The sequence below is a fragment of the Haemaphysalis longicornis genome, unplaced genomic scaffold, assembly GCF_048455015.1.
Source record: "Haemaphysalis longicornis isolate Haplotype H1 unplaced genomic scaffold, Haemaphysalis longicornis Haplotype H1 scaffold_7, whole genome shotgun sequence".
Taxonomy (NCBI): domain Eukaryota; kingdom Metazoa; phylum Arthropoda; class Arachnida; order Ixodida; family Ixodidae; genus Haemaphysalis; species Haemaphysalis longicornis.
Window position 1 is genome coordinate 6,171,313 of NW_027526422.1, and position 22,842 is coordinate 6,194,154.

At 48.0% G+C, this 22,842-nt stretch overlaps 2 protein-coding genes across 3 annotated transcripts in view; one reads left to right on the plus strand and one right to left on the minus strand.

The window, feature by feature from the left end:
- Nucleotides 1–22,842, minus strand: part of LOC144144925 (uncharacterized) — a 53,516-nt gene that overhangs the window by 23,542 nt on the left and 7,132 nt on the right. Inside the window, exon 3 of the mRNA XM_077676429.1 lies at nt 21,230–21,283. Within this exon, the coding sequence (XP_077532555.1) occupies nt 21,230–21,283 (54 nt within the window). The remainder of the gene's footprint in view (nt 1–21,229; nt 21,284–22,842) is intronic.
- LOC144144382 (uncharacterized) overlaps nt 1–22,842 on the plus strand; it is a 525,773-nt gene that overhangs the window by 4,866 nt on the left and 498,065 nt on the right. The window lies entirely within an intron of this gene.

Below are 22,842 nucleotides of genomic sequence, written 5' to 3' on the forward strand. Positions count from 1 at the left end.
GTTTTGAGTGTGCGCGGAGTTTGAGTGACGAACTAAATATTCCACTTTCAACGAGCCCACTAGACAAAAAATGTTTATTGCTCCAAAAACGCCCTACCAGCCTGAGCGCTTGCTTGCAAGCAGGCCATCATGCCTGCTTTTTTGTGGCACCAGACCGGAAATAGACCCGTCCACGTTGCGGGAAAAAGGACGAAACTCCCCGGCCTGTGACATATCGAAGGCCGCCGAACAGAAAGCCGCGCGCCGCCCCCCTCTCCGGGAGAGCGCGCGCAGCTTTCGTCGCGTTGTTGCGGTTGAGTTGAGAGGGAACATTTATGTGCGATGTTTCATCGCGCGTAGTTTCGGTGATAGTGAACGGATTTTCATAATTCTTGCGGGAGGAGATTGCTGGGACAATAGACTTTACCCCAAAATACATTCTGAGTAGTCGACGGTAAGTGTTGCAGGGTTCCTTTAAAAAAGCTCCAAAGGAAGAACCAAGAAGTACCCTCTACCCAACATTTTTGAGAAACGGCTTCTCGACCACTTTTAAATTGTTTAAGAAAACAATCAAAGCAGCATGAAAACGGCCGACAAAAGGACAATATTAACAGCACTTCGGGAATCGTGTGGGAGGGAGCATCCTAACTAGACGATACTGGCGATGAATAAAGGCATATTACGGAGGGGCAAGAAAAGAGGGCGTGCTCAACCCCCTGTCTCCAGGAGGCCGCGAGAGGACGCCGCCGTCACCGCCCCGTCGGACAGCATCATAGAGCTTCATACTAATAGATACTAGAGGGAAATCTGGCGCCACTGCCTAGAGGAGCCGCGCTTCAGCGAGCGTTTCATCATGTACCGAGCAGGCACGTTTCGCTTGTCCTTGACATGGCTCATGAACAGGTTGAAAAGTTGGCTGCAAAAAATCAAAAATACTACTGTAGAAACTTCATCGAATTTGTTTTGTTATTATAAAATTGAACCTCCAAAAAGATTAATTTGTCCGTGATTATTTGCATGCACAATGAACAAGAAAGAAAATGTTACCCTTTTTCGTTGATTTGAGACAAAAAAGAAGCCACATGGCTAGCTAATTAAACCAAGTAGGCGAAGAACGTCGCTATCGGCAATGGCACCACTCACGGCGGCCCGCGATTGCAGCGCCAGGTTTACCTCTAGTATATATTAGTATGAAACTCTATGGCCAGCATAGCTTGATCTTCGTGGTTGGAGCTGGTCAGCAGCGTTTTCGACGGCTCACGAGAAGGGACGAGGGTTAGTTGGGGTAGGACACCTGGGGAATGCGGGCATTCAGTGACAAGGTGAAAATGTCTAGTGGGGTGTTACCTGGTTGACAAGACTGAGGGTTGTGGTGAAGTCGTGTATACCTGTGTACAGGTACCTGTTCGTGGGCGTCGCCAGGTGTATGCTTGTGTGCGTGTGTGAGGCAAAGGTGGGGTGAAGGATATTTGTAGCGGAGATCCTTGTAGCAGGTGAGGATGGACTTAGTGGTGGCGAGGGGGTTGGTTATGATGTATTCCATGGTTGACGATTCGGGTAGCGGACCACTGGTGGCACCAGGTTGCGGCTGTCGCGGGCTGTAGCACGGGCAGCTCCATTCCCCAGCAGGCCAGTGTGAGCAGGGGACCATTTTATTGTTACGGATACTTGTGAGGGAGGTTTTTGCACAATTTGAATTGCTGCAAGGGGACTTTGTCCTTTGCAGTAGAGTATGCTGGTCTGGAGAGAGTCAGTTAATGGTGAAAAGTTGTTGACGGCGTTCACCGAGTTGACTGCGGTGCGTGGTGGTGGCGTGAGCTATGACGATAAATACAGCGGTAATGGGAGAGATTCCATAATACGTGACTGCAGTTGTCGTGATAGCGTTGACTCGGAAGCCACAGTTGTGGTGCGACGGTCAAGTTGAGTGATCTCAAGTGTTCTTTGTACAGCTCTGACATGGGCTACTCCTCTGTCCTGTTGTGAGTTGGGTGTCTTCAGATTGGGGCGATGAAGCCGATGACGTATGGAAAGGGGGATCAGGTGAGGCCTGTTTTGAAGTATTTGTTACGAGTCCCTGAATACCGAGCTGAGGGTGCCAGTTGAAGGCGAAGGCGTTGTGAGTGCCCAGCCCGAGTCCTTTATGCATGGGCGTGAAGCTGGGAAGGTTGAGGGCCGCCTTGTAAGCTTTTCGCATAAAGATATCAAGTTTACTTTTCGCCGGGTTTGAGGGCAAAATAAAGCGTCCTGTAGGTGATGCGAACAAGCAGCAGGGCTAGTATGAGCTTGCTGGAATCGTCCTCTCGGAGTCCTGCAAGTTGGGGACCTACACGTTGTATGAGATGAAATTGGGGGCATGCTTTGTTGAATTGGGCCTAAGGGCAGTGGTCGAGCCATCATAATGGAAAGGAGCGCCATGAATGCGTAGACTATAGGAACTTGAGGGGTTGGATGTTCTTGGATTGCCAAAGGATATTATAGGGGTTTAAGAGACCTACCACGTGGGCGCGAGCGAACCACCAGTATCGGACTTCTCGCTTTAGCAGCGTAGCCCTAATAATACAAGATATGTGTTGATAGTACGCCTGCCCTAATTAGAACAAAAGGTACTGTTAAGTACTGTGGTACTATTAAGTAATGTGGCAGAGAAAATGCTACCTTATCCTCCTAAAATCACGGAGAGTCCAAAACAAGTAAGAAATCAAAAACATGTGAGAAAAGTCATTAATTGACTCATTCAGAATAAAAAAACAGGAATGTCCCACTTGCCGTTATAAGGTGTAAAACAACAACAACAATAACTAAAGCATTTAGGCCGCGTTGGGAAGTGACTGCGAAGCGTAGTTAGACGAACCGACTACAGCAGCTGAGCTGAGCCGCTTATTTCTAACTTGCCGGAAGCTTAGCTTCGGGCCTCCGACAACTTCGGCTAGCTAACAAGCGAAAAAAAAATCGGTGAACCCCTCCATCCAATGAATCCACCATCAATCCGGATTGCCGCAGATGGAGGTCCCTGCCTCCAGGTCGGGTAGCACGACTGCGGAGGCAATTCGATCCTAGGCGACTTCATCCTCGGCGAGCCTGCGAAACGTTTGCGACGGGAGAGCTTCTTCCGGAGAGGGGAAGCGGCCTGGCGGTAACGGGGACGAAAACCATCTCGCCGGGTAATTTATATACGTCATCCCGAGATCCAAGACAGGGCGTGCGAGGGGGCTGCCCAATTGTCGTGCCTCTAGTTGTGCCTCGTTCCCCGTTCCCTCGATTGCCTCCGTGCTCCCGAGTCTTCAGCCTGGGAGGATGCTTCTACCGTCTGCTCGGAGCACTTCCAGGCAAAAACAAGTCGTCGCCGTGAATGAGCGTATCGATGCCAGCTAGAATAAGACGCTAGCATTGAGGTGACTTATACCCTACGTGTTCCCTGCGCAGTGTCGCAGTAAATATCCGCTCAGGTGTACGCCGTGGCATCAGCCTGTTGCGCAGGGTAATGTGTACGCTCTGGGCAAAACGGAATGGACGACTTACGAGGACCTGTTCATGGAACATTCTGTGTCTGTATCCGCTGCCGGTTCTTCTTAATGATGGTGGTAAGGATGTACATGTGGAACAATCAGTGAGTAGAAATTTAAAAAAAATTTCGTTTGCCGCAGAGTATACGAGTAAGTACTAAAAAAGTGGCCTACAGATGTTGCCAGAAACTAGGCAACAACAACTTTTTCGAGACGATTAGGGTTCCTCGCACGAAACAAGCAGCTTTCAATTCCCGACACCATTGCAACCATATGTTTGGTTGACAGACAGTAAAATTCACAACTATAACTTTCCGCAGACTGGCCGACAGTTTCCGACACAGTGGCCAGAAAAACTCAGATTAAGAAATGTTTTTTTTTTGTCGGCCTCGGGCGTCCCTCGTTCATTTAAAGAATGGTGCCATCGGCAGAGAAAATCCCAGAATAGCCGCTGCTTACGTGGTCTTGAAAATAATGCTGGAGGCGAAATTAAGGCCACACAGACAACCACCGAACTCCGGGTACAATTTTATCCTGTTTACAGGGGTCTGTAATAGTTTCAGGCTATAGACTGTATTGAAGGTAATCACGTCGGATACACGCTACCTAATCCGTTTACGCTGCCATTAAATAAAAAAAAAAGAAAAGGAATCCCGGAGGTGCCACTCGGTTCACCGGAGGCCTGCGATGGGAGGAAGCTGTCAAATAATTGAATCGAAAAGCGCAGAGACGTCGCGTAGCAGACCTAACTAGTCACCGTTGGGTCCCGTGTGGGCTCATCCCGTGTCGATATTTCGGGAAGGGCTTTAACGAGATTGCGCGCGTGCCCTAACTTTGTAGGCGAACTTGTATTGTTCGCGCCAGGCGCGGGATTAAAAGTAGCTTGGGGGTTCTGGCCTTGTTCAATTCCCGTACAACGAAAAAAGCGGCGTCCCAGAGCGAGCTGATAGCTTGGCACGCGTAGTTGTCATAAGTTCGTCCTGAAGCAGGAACATTTATTTATTTATTTATTTATTTATTTATTTATTTATTTATTTATTTATTTATTTATTTATTTATTTATTTATTTATTTATTTATTTATTTATTTATTTATTTATTTATTTATTTATTTATTTATTTATTTGCTCACAACGCAAGGTACTAACCTCTATACCAGTGGTTCTCAGCCATGACTGCCCCGGGGACCCCTTTTGGGCTTGCGATAGTGATGGGGGACCCCACGATGGAGCGTATGTTGATCTGGGCCATAATGTCAAACAATTTGTACTTGAATCTGTAAGTCTTCTAGACACCTATATGCTGCCTTTTGTGGGTTTCTTTTCTTTGTCTTTCATAGCTGGCGTGTTGGACAAAATGCAGATGTCAAAATATGTGCCACGCGGAGAAGCTAAATGTACATTTAATCCGGCGGATCCACCTTTTTGCTTTGCAAGCAAATGCTGGCAAAATCGAGAGAAAAATGGCGGGTGAAACGTTTGGCGGGAAGCTTCGCGGACCCCTGAAATGCTATCGCGGACCCCCTGGGGTATGCGGAGCCCCATTTGAGAACCACTGCTCTATAGGATCACGTAATACGGAACCTTGACTGTCAAATCTACGACCAGTGTATACTGCCGGTTATGACATATGGAGCTGAAACTTGGCGCCTTATAGGCAATTAGAAAGCAAACTCAGGTCGGCTCAATGGGCCATAGAACAAATAATGTTAATAATAACACTCACGGACAACAAACAAGCTATTTGGATCAGAGAACAAATTAGAAAAAGAAAAATTACACCATCTTCCCGTAGGGGAACCCTGAGTAGTACGCAAAGCAGCCATGGGGTCGATTCAAGTGCCCATTAGTTTTCAGTTCGTCGTTTCCGTTAGGTTGAGGTACGTAGCTACCGTTATATTTAGTTTGATTTCCATGGTAACTACCACACTTTTCACTTACCGGAACTACGAAATTGGAAATTGCGTTGAGCCCATGGCTGTTTCGCATACTACTTAGGGTTCCCCTACGGGAAGATGGTGTAATGCTATTAGATGCGACGGGGCTATGTCCCTCCCTTGTCGTTGTTGCGCCGTCCACACCCCCACTGCGCATGCTCGGCTTGCTTAACGCCCGGTGGTGTATTACTCTTTAATGGCTCCTGGAGCGACAGTGTTACCGGTGTCTTCCTGGGCCGGCCCGAGATGAGCCGAGCATGCGCAGTGGGGGTGTGGACGGCGCCAGAACAAGGGAGGGACATAGCCCCGACCATGAGATGCTGGAGCGACAGTGTTGCCGGTGTCTTCCTGGGCCGGCACGAGACGAGCACGCTTCCCCTTAAAGGGCTCCTGGAGCGACAATGTTGCCGGTGTCTTCCTGGGCCGGCGGATGGATGGACGACGGACGACGGACGACGGAGCCGAGAGCAACAGATCCTTTGCATCTAAAATGGACTTGGGCCGGCCACGTAGTGAGACGAGCCAACAACCGGTGGACAATTAAGGTAACAGACTGGATACCAAGACCTGGTTCTAGAAGAAGGGTAAGGCCAATTACACGATGGAGGAATAAAATACGGAAATTCGGGGGTAAACTGTGGACTCGAGTGGCGCAGGGCAGGAGCGGTTAGAGGTCAACGGAAGGAGCCTTCGTCCTGCAGTGGACCTGGGCAGGCTGATGATGAAGAGGACGATGATGATTTTTCGATCTTCGTGTAATTTTGACGTTGAAAGAGATTTCCGTAAAATAAGGTCGAGGCACCTGCTGCACCACTGTGCGTACCTTTTCAGAAATCGGACGGGTATATCTTCCGGTCCACACGCCTTTTTAGTGTCTAGGCCAAGCAGAAGATTAAGAACGCCAGTGTCTGTGATAACGAGTGGGTCGATTCTGGGAACAGACCCTGAAACTAAGTCCGGCGTGACGCCATTATCGTTTGCGAAGACCGAGCGGAAGAATTGGTTCCATAAGAATTGGTTACAGGATGAGGGAAGTGACGGGTCCCCGCTGACTAACCGATGGCGCTGCGAGTAGGGGAGTGAGACAAAAATCGCTCTAAAGCGGCCGTGACAGTCTCTTGAAACGGCACGGGCAAATCCATATTTCTGCGAAGAGGCCGCAGGTAAAATGCGTCACAATCAACCTATCGTGGATGCATGCATAATAGAGCAAAAAGCTAGCCCGTCTATAGGCTCCCAGCGCCTGTGCTTGCGCGTGCATACGCTCGTCTTTCATTACAGTGAATGCGTCAACACGCGTATCGTCCTCGGGAGATTGCCAGCGGTGATCACTTTCATAAGCTTATGATAGGCGTAGAGAAACAGTCATAAAATCGGTACCTCTGTAGTGTAATCAGCGACAGCCCTTCTACAGACACGAACATGGGCGTGCGTCCTTCCTCTAGGAGGCATCATTCTTCAACGGCAGTGTCTTTAAAGTCGATGAGTGGCGAAAGAAAATACAGTAGTTCCATTATGTATATTCCATTAAGGTTAATGCTGTGGGGCTGCATGGTCGTTTCACACGAACACGAACTTTACATGTGTTACGGTCGTCTGGCCGGCCCAAACGCTAGACGCGGAGGAAGCAAGCTGCGTACAATGCCGTGACAGGGTGCGATTAGCCTTTGTCAACCTTGTCGCCTGGTCCACAAAAAACAGAAAAAAAAATGGCCACACTGTTCTTCTTTTCTTGTACAGAGTCGTTGTGACAATCTACATGCATCACAAGCGGGACATGTGTTACTGCTTCGATCGCTACTTAAGTGTTATCTACTTTGCGCCCGAGTGACCGTTAGAAGCAGGACTTAGAAAAGTACGTGCGTGTAATACTTAGCCTGTTCTGTCCCAGCACGCATGCCGGCAGAATCCAGAGAGTGGGAACTTTTATGGTCAAACAAGAGACGACGATTGTGTCCTACTGCGCCAAAAATGGCCTGACGCTATACGTGTTTTCGTGAAAGGAAAAACGGCCATCGTGAAAGGAAAAACGGGCATTAACGACCGCCACCTGCGGAGGTGCTAATGTTGAACAGTCGTCGATGGTGTCGCGATAGAGACCACGGCGCCCCAGTCAACAATCAACGAGGATGACTTGAACTCACTTCTTAGCGTGTTTTGATGACTCTGTGTTGGGAGTTTTTTTCACTCACTGACACGCATTTTGGCCGCACATGTTTCAGTATTGCTGCGGACTTTGCGGAGAGTACCCCGGCGCAGAATTTACGCACTTCTGCTTGGCCTAGACACTAAAAAGGCGTGTGGACCGGAAGATATACCCGTCCGATTTCTGAAAAGGTACGCACAGTGGTGCAGCAGGTGCCGCGACCTTATTTTACGGAAATCTCTTTCAACGTCAAAATTACACGAAGATCGAAAAATCATCATCGTCCTCTTCATCATCAGCCTGCCCAGGTCCACTGCAGGACGAAGGCTCCTCCCGTTGACCTTTAACCGCTCCTGCTTTTTGTAAAAATATTTATAATAGCCGATGAAAAGTAAAATAAAATGAAACTGATGGCCTCTTTATAGTCCAGAAATTCTCGGGCGAGCATTTGCTTGAAAAAAAAGGAAGGAAGAAACAAATAGAGTCATGACCGCACTGACGTACCCCGAGTTTTAGAGACAGCAATAATATTCCACAAAATAGGCTTCCACGAACAAAAGACGTGTCGGCTTCTGCAAGCCCTCCTCTCCAGCCTAATAACTTATAGCACCCCATAGGTCAACCTCAAGAAGAAAGAGCACTCGAAACTATAGAGGCCCTCATTTGGAAGCCGTATAAAATCGCCCTCGGCGCCCCAGCTTTTACACTTACCCTCCTATGTACTCCGGCTCGCCCAACGCCCTCCCCGAATTAATCGAGCGCAGCAAGTTAACCAACTCACCCGTCTCCCTCTTACCCCAACTCGTCGTACTGTTTTAACTGAATTGCGCCGCACTTCATAGGGAACTTGAAGAGCTTGAACGTCCTCCACATAATTCCTCTCACTTGGGACAAAAAGTATGTCGGTCAAGGAGGTCGCTGTTTGAACGGCCGACTACGCGAGCAAGGGCAAACAAGGTTTTACAAGGGCACGTGGACAATCATTGCCCTTCTGCGACTACAAGACCCGGCTTGAGTTCTGTACGCCAATGGTCGGCACGCTAATCAAAAGAGCATGGAAATCACTGGGGCGACTGAAATAGCAGGACAGGGGGACCGATGCGTGAGCGCACTGTCCGTAGCCCTATCTCAGGAAGAGACTGGTTATCTGAAAGGGGCGACTTCGGCCGCAGTCAATGCTCCCTGGCGCCTTCTTACGACGTTTACAGCCTTGTGGGAATCCTTGTGTGTGCATTATTCATGATGCTTTGTTTTATCTTTCCTGATTCTTTTTTATTTGTTTTATACAATAATTCTGCGCCTGAATTGGTAAATTGGTGCCTGAGTGAATAAAGTTCAGTTTGAAGTTAGCGGTGGTGCCATTTGCGCCTATCTGTGATTCTCTCTCTCTTTTTTTTGTAGCGTAAGCTACACTGGCCGAGGTTGAGCAGTTTCGCGTGTGCCGTGAACGGCCGTTCTGCGCAAGCGCGAGGAGCATTGGATTGGTTTGGATCGGATCGAATTGGATTAGATCGGCTTGGCTTGGCTTGGGTTAGATTGGCTTGGCTTGGATTGAATTGAATTTGAATTGGATTGGATTAAATTGGATTGTGTTGGATTGAAATCCAATACAATTGGAGTACGCGTGTGTAGAGAATTCAGTCTGCACGTTCGCCGGTCTGCACATTCCAGAGGAGTGACGTCATAGCCGCAGCAGACGCACTGGCGCCGGGCCGTGCCTAGCTGTGCGCCCCCGTTGCGCAGTATCCAAGTCTGAGGCTGCACCGGAGCCGCTTGATAGCCGTTTCGCGTGGCTCCTGGAGAGCCGTGCTGCGGGAGGAGCCATGCGCGGGGAGCAGTGACTGGACTGGACTGGACTGTGCTGGATTGGATTGGATTGGATTGGAAATCTTTTCAGCAACAGTAAGCATGATAATCAACTAATCCTAGACAACCAGGAAACCTAAGAATAACCCGCTTAACCTTAGCTCACGCTACGTACATCCTGTCGTAGCCGATCTAAGCCACTGCTAATTTTTTTTCATTATAAGCAGCTATTATGATCACCGACCCCAACTAAGTCAAACCCACACCTGCTGAGCATCCTCTGCTACCTCCCCGACTTTCGCGTACCATGCCGGGCCGCACGTGCCATCGACCAACAAGCTTCAAACGACCTTCGGCTACTTCTCAAACTTTCGCGTGTCGCGTGCATGGACGCGTGCGTGCATCGAACGACGACATTGAAAGCTTCCTGGTTGACTAGTGTGCGACCTCAACGCCAGACACGCCCAAACACTGAAAAGCGGGAAAATCAATCCGAGACACTCATAAATACCCAAACGGAAATTCGTGTGAATTCATTTTAACGAGAGAGAAGTGCCACGAGAAAGGTTTAGCGCGTAGTGCACTGTGGACGTTTCACACATGCTGCTTAAAGGAGCCATGAAGACAAAATACAAGTTGTGTTTATTAGAAAGACTGCTTAGTCCAGATAACAATGATACCAATATCAGCGCAATCTTCGAACAAATAACGGAGATATTAAAGAAAACGTGTGAAGCAGTCGCGACCCCCTAGCCAATTTCCCGCAACTTGTCTACGACGTCACGGAACCTTGTTTGTGCGATTGGCGGCCGCCTAACTGACCTGTCACGACGACACATGTCTGGACGTCTGTAATGGGGCCTCTAGTTCCATTTGACCGCATCACTTCAATGCTAACGTGCCGTTAACGCACTGAAAATCATGTTTTATTGATGGCCCGTATGACGTCATTCTTGCTCATAACACGTCACTGGGGCGCGCAATTTGAAAGCTTTTAAATACTTCTTTCTTTTTTTCGTTAAAAAAACATCTTCTGTGGCTGTAATGGAGCTGAGTGGGATACTGAATCCTAGTTCTTTCAAATTACACGAACTTGTATTTTCTCTTCATGGCCCCTTTAAGTATTCAGTCATTTCAAACTTGTCATTTGATGGAAGACGAACTGCACTTATGCATAACCCCTTTCCACCATCTAAGGATGCGTGAGTGTAGCGTAAAATCACTCTTGTGGAGGCACCAATGAGCACAGGCCACTGAATGCTGCCGAAACCTGGCCGAATGCGCCCTTTGCCGGCGATTCTTAAGCGATTGAAAATGGCCCAAGTACCTTGGCTTGCCATGTTCGGCATAGAAGTTTGGGATACATATTTTGGGAACGCTTTCATTATCTATGTGGAGGAAGAGTGCGCTTTGCTGGAAGCTCAGTCCGGCGGCAAAGGCGAAGGCACGTGATCTTAGTCGGCGTAAAAAAAAAAGAAAATTAACAAGTCTGCGCAATTCACTAGCAGTTTTATAGGTCACTGCGAAAGCTGAGCGAATATAGCTCGTTAAATGCGGGCAAAACGACCGAGGTTTTGTGGTGATTGTAAACAGGTTGTTAGAAATACTTAACACCAATAGGTCCATTTCGGTACTAGAGAGATTTGAAATTTGCGCGCAAAGAGTGGTAGCGGAAGCAACGTTAAATTCTCATGCAATAAAACCTCCATCCCACCACCTCCTTATACCCTAGATAATAATAGAAAACGGAACACAAGAAGAGATGGGCGGGTGAAAAAAAGTTTGGACTATTCGAACAACGTGAAAGAAAGGTGGTGTAGAAATGTGGGGTGGGCTCTATACTCTCTTTCGTTCTTTCCACCCGGCGTATAATAAATCACCTTCGCCCCACTTTCTTATTTTGCAGCTGCCGGTTTCATACAGCGCTCGTAAATGCTACGACATGACGAGCCACTTTGGGATTCGCGAAGTACAGCGCCGTCGGTATTTCTTCTCGTTGTTTAGCATGTATCCCTCCGATTTGTTGCGTGACGCGCGCGGGAAGGGGGCCGACCCCGGAGCCATCCCTCATCCAGTCACCGCCGTCGGGGGCTCAGCGCCGGGAGTGTGAAGAAGACGCATGGGCTGAGTGAGGCCGGGCTTTGGAGCGGAATCTCGGCGGATCAGCAGCTCTGCGGCTGTTCGCGGAGATCTCTCCGGACAAATATGATTCCTTCCCCTTTCCGTCCCTCCACGTTGGTTCCTTCGGAAATAATAAAGCCGGGTGGAATGCCAGCTCAAACAAGCAAGCAGGCGGACAGAGAGTGTGGGTTCCTGAGATCGCACCTGTTCCTTTTTGCTGACGAAATTTTTTTCTGTAATTTTTAAAGATCGTTACACATCGAAGGGGCCATTTCAGAAAAAGAAAAGAAGAACGACTCGCAATTATGGGTATCAAAACTAAGCCTTTATTTCTGCGAATTTCTCTTTCCTTCACCTCGTTTCCGCCATCGTGTGTTTTCTAACCTTCATACTTACTCAGTATCGTGTACCTGTCTTTCGAAATTTTGGTCTAGTTAACGTAGGATTACACTTAATACTCCGAAGGTTTTCTGTCCGTAGCAATGCAGCTGCATGCAAGCGCTACCGTCGAGGCCATAATTATTGCTATAACACTTTCTTGCGTACCGACGAAAAAAGAAAAATAAGAGAATGTATTAATGAAAAGACTAGAACATCCGTAATTTGCAACCCAATTGCATAACTAATTCCTCACTTCAATCCCACACGCTGCAGAATAAGAAAATACAAATTTTATCATTTCCTTTATTGCGCGAATCACACTAATAAATAATAATAACAACAACACAGTGACATGCGTTCAAAGGATAACACAGAAACTCCATCAAAGCCACGGAGAAACTACGGAGAGAAAGGGAAAGAAAAACGGACAGTGAGAAAGTACCCCTCGTTCTTCAAAGCAAGGAAGAAAAAAAGGAAATCGGAACAGCTTCAATATGCTTTTTCTGCGCTAACCGGAGTTCTTGACCTTCCTTTCTTTGTGGCCGGGCTGCGTCCGCTTTTCCATTTGTCTGCCGCAAAGAATTAGGTCGAGAGTTCCGAACCCGGTTCGCAGTCCGGGCGGGATTTTCTGTTCACCCGCTCGTCCCGTACGAAAAAGGCTTAGAAAACGGCCAAGTAATTGGTCATGACATTGCGAAATACCGTTGCAAATGTCCGCCTATCATAAAGGTTTCCGGAGGAGGAACTTTGAGGCAAACTGAATAGCTAGTTAAAAGCCCTCGCTGTCTCTCGTGAGGGCTTTTTCTTTTTCTTCCCCTCCTTCTTTCTTTCTCTCTCTTCGTGTGATATCAAATAACGCACGAACTCCATAATCTGCCGGTTTTTACTGCTTCTAAACGAGCGCCCCACTAACTACGTAAGCAATGTCCTGTCTACCTTTTACGAAGGCTGCACGAAAGGCAATGCACCTGTAAACGTGTATTTAAAGGATTTTAACGTTTCTGTCTAGGGGTCCGATTTTTTGGTATGTACCAAGAAAACCAAAACTGTGCGTGCCAAATCGAAAATTAGGAACTCGGTTTATACGGACGAGTATCTCGGCTGGTCACTGAGGTGGAATTCAGGCAGGCGCAACGGCAAAAACCGCGCCCAAAACAGCCGTAAAGTGCAGCTGCTATAGGATCCACCGCGCGCATCGTACACATGTCCATATGTGCCGCTCAACCATGATTCGAATATATAGCAAAGCCTACCTGTGGCTTCGCTGTTCAGAGACCACTATTAAGGGGCAAACCTTATGGGCTCCATGAGGCGAGACATCCGGTGTGGTGAGCAGCAGCGGAGGGCGATATTCCGTTCCGAGATAGGCACAAGCCAGGAACTTCCTGCGAGAAGTTCATTAAACGGGTTGATGTATGCCGCCCCCCGTCCCTAAACCATCCTAAAAGAAACCAAACCACCCCTATTTACAAATGGGTAGACTTGAGCCAAGACTACATTTTGCAGTTAAGAAAATGAAGAAATCTCACACTAACGCGTACGAAGTGAATTCGGTAGCGAAGCTGTACGCACCCTCCACGACCACCACGAGGGTTTAAGTCCACGATTGCAGCCTATCTGCTTCTTCTTCGCTGCCGCAACGATTTTTACTCCATCAATATTGCTATGAGTGGGAGCTTTTCTTATTTTTTGGGGAGTGATAGTCATTGGACATCACCTTGGAGGGGCGCACGCTGTGACGTGTCTTTCTCGTTCCGAGCAAGTGTTGCCGTGATACGACGAACGCAGGAGTCCTTCTCTATCCGAGCATGTGGTGCTGGCCATTACGGCGGTTGCTGGAGTTTTTTTTTTTTTGGGGGGGGGGGGGGGGGCAATCTTTGGGAATTCTACCCTCCCTAAGTGGGTATGCATGGCTTGACAAACGTGCTCAGGGTACGCTGTACGGTCGCAGCGAGGCACGCACACACGAGTGCTGGGCATTTTCATGGTTTTGTTAACTACCGGGCGGTTCCCGCAAGCTACGCACTGATGTGCGTGCGCTCGGCGATTTCATGGTATTATAACTGCGGACACGAAAAATTATGATTTGCTAAACATCTTCACTGTTGAAAAAGCATCACAGGTCTTGTAAAAACCCTGGTACTGCTGGGGCCGAACCGAGGTCGTTCGCGTCATAACACGATTTTACGCCTAGGCTACACAGCCAAGCGACGCATGGCACCATCTAGGGGCATGTTTGAAGCTATGTCCACGTGCTTGTGGCCCTCAATATGGGAGGTTCCCGTTTGAGCCCATTCCCATTTCATCCTTCCCGTTTCAACCCGGCGCAAAGGGACCTTCTCCATTCGCCCTTTCCCATTTCGGCTGTTCCCATTTGAACCCGTTCCCATCTGGACCTTCTCGTTTGTTCCCTGCCGCTTCAACCCGGTACAAACCGCCCTTCCCGTTTCGTATTTTCCCATTTAGCCCCTTCCAGGAATAACGAACCCAGTTTCGACTCGGGTGACTCGGACCGAGGCGTGCGATTTTTGAAATTGAAGTTGCGTGCGACTGTATTTTAAACTTGTTTTGAGTTTTGTCCGAGGCAACTGAAAGTTAAAAATTTGCGTTCGCCGTAACCTGAAAATTAAATTGAAGCGAAGTTAAACGTATTTCACCGAAAAAAAAAAACGTTACGGTTGGCGGAGCCAAAGTGTGCACGTGCCCTATTAACCCGCAACCTTTTGTAATGGTCCATTTTACGATACGCGGCACCAATGAAAAAAACAACACGTAGGTTGCTGCGTTACGTCCGACCCGGTACAGCGTTGGTGAATTACAGCTGAAACCACACCCTTCCGTCTGCTTCTGTGTTGGTCGAGAGGTCTGGAACGTGGACTCCGGTGATAGCCAACCACGTGTGCCCGAACGTGTATCCGAGCGATGTGTGCGCGGTGTGTAGGAAGGACAGGGCCACGATGGCTCATATCCTGTGGAACTGTAAAGTCAACGACGGTGCTACAGAGACGTTACCGCCGCATCTAGCGGATGTGGTGGCAAGCAAGGACTATGACGTGCAATGCAGGGCCGTCCAACAAGTGTTGGAGGCTCTCGAGCGTCAGCGGCCGAAAGCACTGTCCCCTCGGGGTAGCCGATGCCGAGGGACCGAGGGACCGATGCCGAGGTAGCCCATGCCGAGGGACCGACTGACACGACGTTAGGCAGCGTCAATTTTGCCGGACAATAAAGATGTTTTATCTCTCTCTCTCTGGAACGTGTTGCTTGCATGTGTACTCCGCGGCAGCGGTGAAGGTGCCAGTCCCTACGGTTGCATATACGAATGCACATGCACTCATATACAACACAGACAAAAAAGAAAGGAGGAGAATTCCCAAAATAGAATCTTTCCGCGGTCGCAGTGCCAGTTTGTAGCGTCCGTAGCTCTTGCGGAGAATGAAGTTGGGTGTTTTAACAAATGCAACCATTAATTTATTAGGGGTACTACAGGGCTACTGTTTTATTTCTACGCAGGAAAAAGGTCTCGCGAAATATAATTACCAGATATGAACTAACTACAGAAAAAACGTATTTCATGAAATGGGCAACTAATATGGGCCAAGCCAGTGGTACGATTTATTTTAATGTGTGGCTAACGATCACTTTTATCAAATGTCTGTAAATGAGTGGCTATTGAAGTCTAAAGCCGAAATTTTTTCGTGGAGTAAATAGTTCGCACAGATTTCTCATCCTGGCGTTAAGAACACTCCAAGCTGTATTCTCTTGCGTGTACTTTTCACGAATAATACATAAGCGGGCACGCAGTACGTGGAAAAGCAAAACCAAACATTTAGGTAGTTATCCGTGGATAATAGATAGTTTTATCACATCGTTACCGTGTTTGCGTCACCGTTTACCGTGTTAGCGGGAGCCGGAGTTTTTGTTTGCCGTTGAAAACGGTAGGAGACGTTTTAACACACCGTTTGCGGTTTGCGTATTCCGGCCACCGCGGCGCAAGCCTCGACATCTGATGAATTTTGTTGCCCATACGTATTTTCTTTCGTTTAAAGTAGCTTGAATATTTCACATTTCGGGTGAAGCGATTACAATAATAATAGTACAGGCGAGCCCGCTTATAACGAACACAACGGGAAACCGAAATCACTTCGTTATATCCGCTTTTCGCTATATCTGGACAGAAAATCTATGTATACCAATGGTAACGGGAAACGAAGATTTGTTCGTTATAGCCGCTATATCGTTAAAAGCAGGTTCGCTATAAGTGGGCTATACTGTAGTTGTTTTGAGAATACTGTAGCCATCATCTGTAAAGCTTCAAAAGGAAAACGTGTCGGTGGTGCCCTCTACTGAGTAGAGTTAGAGTCAAGGTAAAATAGAATTTTCCCCCGCGCTAAACATTTAAGCAAGAAATGAGTAAAATATGTTGTAGTCATTACTCTGTAACCTCACTACCTTGCCCAGCACAATTTTGAAGGCCTAGACGCGCACCGCGAGCTCAGAAACTTGTCTGATTGAGGCGGGCGTTTTGGGAGCGGGTAGAAACAGACAATGGTCAAACGGGAAGGACGTTTTGGGAACGGGCGCGGCTACACTCCTCAATTTATGCGAAGGAAAGTTTGACATCCACCTAAATGCAGCCGTACGGCTACAAAGGAAAGCTATACAGCTTTCTCAGTAACTTCGCAGTTGAAGAAAATTTCGACCTCGTCCAGGATTCGAACCCGGGACCACCGCTTAACCGGAGCAGTCGCTCTACCAACTGAGCTAACCAGGAGGCTAGTCGTTTACCACGAGAGCGAATTGATCAACAACTCGAAGTAAAGGACAGGTGCTAATCGACCATATTTAGGGGAATTCCCCAAGGTGGAGTAAGTTTCTACATCAAACTTTCCTTCGCAGAAACTTACTCCACCTTTCTGTCACTTCGCAGAAACTTACTCCAAGTTTCTGTTCAGTCATTTTATCTGCTGTGGTATTCAACATGGACATTATCGCGGTGGGAATGCCTGAGATGACAAGCCAGATTACGGGAAGTTGCGTGGCTCCCAAGGAAGTTAAAAACAATTGCTTTTTTTTTAACCTCCTTGGTGGCTCCAAAGCCGAAGGTCATCGAACGCTTCGGGATGCACGTGACTTTATCCCGGAGGGTGAAACGCGGTGCGCGCGCTTGTGATAGCGGTTTGCGAACTTTTCGTCTGATTTGCGATGCTAACACGCTTAGTTATTGCTAAGGTTGACAGTAGGCTTGCTAGTCTTGGGAAAGAAACGGCCGACGCCTCAAAAGCTGCGGCTCGCACGGCGTAGCCACTGCGCTTTGGAGCATCGCCTGAATGCGCAACCGGATGCGATTGAACGCGAGTAGCTGTAATTAATGCCTGTGACGTTAGATTTAATCTTAAGAGTGACCTGAGTGGCAATGCCAGGAACAATCAAAGTATGACATGTTGCGGTATACGAGCGCCGCGATGCGGGCGAGCCATATAGCTTTCTTGCGCAACGTATCCCGTGTACTTCGCGTAATCATGCAAACAGGCCCGAGTTCGGAATAAAAACGTGTTAACGGCGTTAGAAATCTAGGTTACTGCCGTAGCATTTAACAAATTGTATTTTTAGGGGAATTATAAATACAAACGCACACATCTATAGTACATACTGGTTGTTCTTCGAGGAATATTGGGTGTCCTGAATTTCAAGAGTACTAAAACATTATGCATGCATTGAAGTTAGAGTTATGCAGAATAGTATGCCAAGCTTCAAAGTAGCTCATTTGTATCATTGTGGTATGTAAACGTTTGGCAATGAACACCTGTACGTACGAGTACTAAGTTGCTGCTCCAGGCAACGTTATAAAACATTAAAGTCGAAACTGAATTTTCAAATTCAAGTAAAAAATGAGGGCGTCACTTGCTGCCACAGTGACAACACTACAAATTGAAGTTGTCCAGTGCAATACAGGCAACCAGCTAACCTACTTTGCATTGAAAGCTATCTCCCCCCTCTTTGGTCCGCAAACTAGGCTATGTACTCTTCACAAAGGAGCTGAAAATAATGTTTTGCAAAAAAGGAAAAGGCTGCAAAAGGCAGTCCAACTTCAAGGCAAGGCATTCCAGAAGCCCCGTGTTCAAAAGGACACAAAAGGCTACAACCCTTGGGACTTTTGATGAATGAAATCTATATGGCAACTTCAGAAGCCATTTTCTCAGAACATTTTTTTTTGCCACCTGCATCACTTGTTTCAGTGATTTTTTTGTGTGTGACTGCTAGGTATATTTTTATTCCATTCTTTGCGTTACATTCCTTGATGAACAGTTTAGCTCTTGGCACTCTTAGATATTCAGGTTTACTTTTTGGGATTTTTTTATTCAAATAGTCGTTCATTGTATTAACGCCTGTACATTCCTTGAGGAACAGTTCAGGTCTTGACACTCCTAGATTTTCAGGTTTCTTCTTGGGAATTCTTCTTCAAATAGTCGTTCATGGTCTAAATGCCTGTCGTACATTCACATCTAAAAAACTGAAAACTAAAAAAATTGTGTTGTAATAAAACATAGAAGACTGTCACGCCCTCGTCCATTCATTTGAAAATTCAAAGAACAAACAAGTTTTCTACCACGGTTTATTGGTCGCTCAAGCTCGGTACAAAGTGAACAGAAAGAAACTTTTATAGATGAATATGTTTTTTTAATATCATTTTCACATTTTTATGGTGTTACCAAGAAAGCATTTCGAGTTGCTGTGCGAATTTTTATTGAAATCCATAAAGAACTAGAAAAGTTGATTTCGAAACCCACGTTATTCGATAATCGATTCGATATTCGAAGCTAGATATTCGTATTCGATTCGTATTTCGAAAAATTTGATATTCGCACACCCCTACTTTTCTGGTTACAGCGGCAGATATTGTGGTACCACTCATGTTGACACCGACGACGACTAGGGTCAATTATCACGCACAGTGAGACATCTAAGGTTTTCGCTTTTGATGGTCGCCTTGTTCACTTGGGCGCATCAGTGGCGTTTTGTTTCCTTCGTGTCTTTGTCGTCTGCGACCACAGCTTCTCTCATGTGCGAACAATAAATAAAAAAAAAACGGCCGCGACAACTTGTGTGCGCATATCAGTTTAAAATTCAGTAAGCTGGAAAGCTTAATAAAGGAGCCATGAAGAGAAAACACAAGTTTGGTTCATTCAAAAGATTGTCTCGTTAGAATCATACTGACCCCACTTTTAACGTAAACTTCGCTCAAATAAGCTACATAATTAGAAAAAACGGGAATGGTCATGCGACCCACCAGCTCATTTCCCGCAACAGAACCTGTGATGTCACATGGGCTAAGCTCTGCGATTGGCGGAGGCTGGCAGAAGCAGACGCAAATTAGGTAGAGCTTACAAACTAGACGAACGAGCGATTTGCGCTTAAATTTAGGGCACATTCTTTACAAAGCAATAAGAATGATGGGACAAACAGTGGAAGTTACGAAAGCACATGTAAACATAGAAGTACTGATGCGTTCTGCTGTTCGTACTGCGCACAGCATGCTTTGGTTTAGCTGCACAGCACTACGGGGCTTGGGGTTGTCGCAGACGACACTGGCCGATTGACGCAAGCAACGGTGTCTTACGTGACCCCATTTGTCGAGCGAGCACTGTTTCAGGGAACGAATATTTTCTCCCAGAACAAAAACAAGCCAGGTTTAAATGCGGGCAAAAACAAACCAAACGCTTGATGATGATGATATTGCGGTTGTACCCTTTGCAGCGGGCGGGTGAGAGGTCTCGACCCTAACCAAAAACAAACAAAAAAAAATAAAAAAAAAAATAACACTACGCACGCACTCTATATACAAGAGCTCAGGGCCCGTGAAGGCCCAGTGGCCGAAGAACCCGAACCCACCGTCCTAGTCCTACGCCACACTACGACCCATACTACTGTGCGCCAAGGGTCGCCCTCTTCCACATTTCAAGGCGGCACTTTGTCCGCGCCACAGCGCGCATGTCCACTGAGCCACCCTCCTCAAACCCAAGAGCAACATGCAGAGGAGTGTTGCCATCGCTCCCCACGCCCTTGCGGTCTGGTCCAAGCTGATCACACTGGAGGACCACATGTTCCATCGTTTCCTCCTCATGCACACACGTGTCAGGGGCTACGAAGAATTAGCTGGGGGCGACGAACGAAAGAAAATAGAAGAACGAACGGAAAGCGGAGAAGACGGCCCTGCAGCGTATACGACACCGCCACAGCTTACGCCGCCAACGCCTCCTCGAGACGCCGCCAGTGTTTATATATATACCATCACGCGGCCGGCCCCGAGCGGCGCCGGCGTACGTGTTGTGTGCGTGTAGTTCGGATTTCGGACTTCCGCTTGCGAGGGTGAACTGAACTTCGTGCGCAGAGAGTCGCCCCACCGCCGCGCATCGCGACGGACGTTTCAGTGCTATTTCCCCATCCTATAACGCAATGTAATCAGTTTTCCTGTCATTAAACAGTTTAATCTCTTCCAAGACAAGTCCTTACTAAAACCGGCCACTCTGACATGGCGCAGCCGACTACGGAACTTCACGGCGACAATTGAAGCCCCGTTACCCGAAATTATCGGCAACCAAAATTGAAGCGGACGGAGAATGGCGGAGCACTCGACGCAAGGGTGCCACGACGCTGACTCAACTCGGACACGCCCGACGTCTGACCTCCTTTCATCGGAAGACGCCAGTTCCCTGGAATTGTTCACAAAGAAAGAGCTGACCGACGAACTCAAGTTTCGCCTTTTGCGCCACACGGGCAACAAAGGTGAACTTGTGAAAAGGCTTCTCGAAGACAACGCACGGCGACGAGCTGACGGTACCCTCGACTCTCTGACGATGCTACGCAACACCAGCAACGAACGGCTGGCAAGCATGGAGAGCCTGGCGGCTACCAACGAAAAGCTGCAAGCCGATGTCGACGCTTTGAAGTCTCAGCTCCAGATCCTCATGGCAACAGCCAACGAGCGCCCTTCGGAACAAGTTGGCCAACGTCACGACGACCAAGTTGATACCGGGCGCATCGACGAACAACGTGAGTCAACCCTTGATACTCCACGGCACGTTACGCCTGCTGACGCACGAGACGAAACTTTGGGAGTCCGCAGAACCCCATCGGAGACGAACGATATGGCTCGATTAATGGCTATGATGGTCGAGTCTCAAGTTACGATAGCCGAATGCTTAGCACGAGCGCAGCAGCCTCTGCAGGTCCACTCAACGAGCGATACTTCCACAGCCATTGCTTTCTTCGACGGCTCGGTAAGAGCAGACGTGAAGGCCTGGACAGCGGAGACCGAGCGCATCGCATCGCTAGCCCACTGGACTCCATCACTGACCTTGGTGAACGCGATCTCTCGGTTGAAGGGTCCTGCCCGCGACTGGCACACGAGCTATGGCAGAAAAATAGAAACTTGGGATGCATGGAAAGAAGCACTAACAGAACGCTTCAAACGCAAAATGACCATGCAGGAGTTCCTTAACTACCAAGCCCAACGAACGCTGCGCGAAAACGAAACCATAACCGAGTACGTTTACGCGAAGAATGCCATGCTTGAGAAAGCACCGTACAACCTCGCAACGGAAGAAAGAATTTCACTCATTCTCGCTGGAATCACGGACGACAAATGGGCCAACCCGTTGGCAGCGCAATGTTGCACTTCGGTCATCGACCTCATCGACAGAGCAACCATGCTAGACTGCCGCCGATCAACGGAACGCGACCAAACTGACGACAAAACACCAAATCCAACGAACCAAAGAAAATCAGAACGTGTGGGTTCGGGAACGAACAGTTTCTCGCCATTCAAGGCACCAACCGGAAGACCCTGTTACAATTGCAACGAGCCTGGTCATCTATCCCGCCAGTGCCCAAAACCGAAAACGAGCGCAACACTACGAGCTGAAGAAAGGCGTCGATCGCAACCAGCGCCCGAAGATATACGCCACAGTTCCAGCCGACAAGCGAATTGCTTTTTGCAATCATCTGGTGGAACGCTGCCGATCGTAGACGGACTTTTGAACAACTCCTCACCAGTGAAAGTTTGCATCGACAGTGGTGCCAACGTGTCACTAATCTCTGCTGAAGCATTGCCTCCAGATACACCCGTCACCCACTGGAAATCGCAAGACCGCATCGAAATATTGGACAGGACCATCCAGCCCAAGCTTTCAGCAACTATTGACATTACGGTAGGCAACACACGCACAACACTGTCGAACGTTGTGGTAAGCCCTCTTCCGAAGCCTTTGGACATCATTCTTGGTTCAGACTGGCGACGAAACGCCAACGTTGAAGTCACGTTTCATCCAACGAATGACGTCACGCTCGTTAACGTAACGAAAGAGGACAAACAGTGCCCAACTTTCGCAGTCCACGATCCAACCAGTTCATCGAAACCGGATGAAATCGGAGAGACACTCATAGCCTCGTTCTGCCGTCACCGCGAAAACGAAAGAACGGACTTCGTACGCATCGAGGGCCTAGAAATCGAAACCGACCCAGTCATCCGTGAAGGTATCGAAACTGCCGTTTCCTCGATGACAACAGACGCGACAAACGAAGAACGTGATCAGTTGAGAGCGTTGCTCCTGAAAAACTCTTCGGTTTTCGCGAGCAAAACAAGCCCGATTGGACTTTGTCCACACATCGAGCACTCTATCGAACTACGAGACAACATACCGGTTGCTTCACGACCCTACAGATGCTCTCCAGCGGATCGTAACTTTATGAAAGAGCAAGTCAACGAATACTTAAAGAAAGACATCGTTCGTCCAAGCGAAAGCGAGTATGCCGCACCGACGATTGTGGTTGACCAACCGAATCACCCGACCACACCTCGACGCATGGTGCACGACTACAGAAAGCTAAACGAGAAGACCATAAACCCAACGTATCCGATGCCTGTGATGGAAGACGTCTTCTTTGATATCACAGCGGACAAAGCGCAGT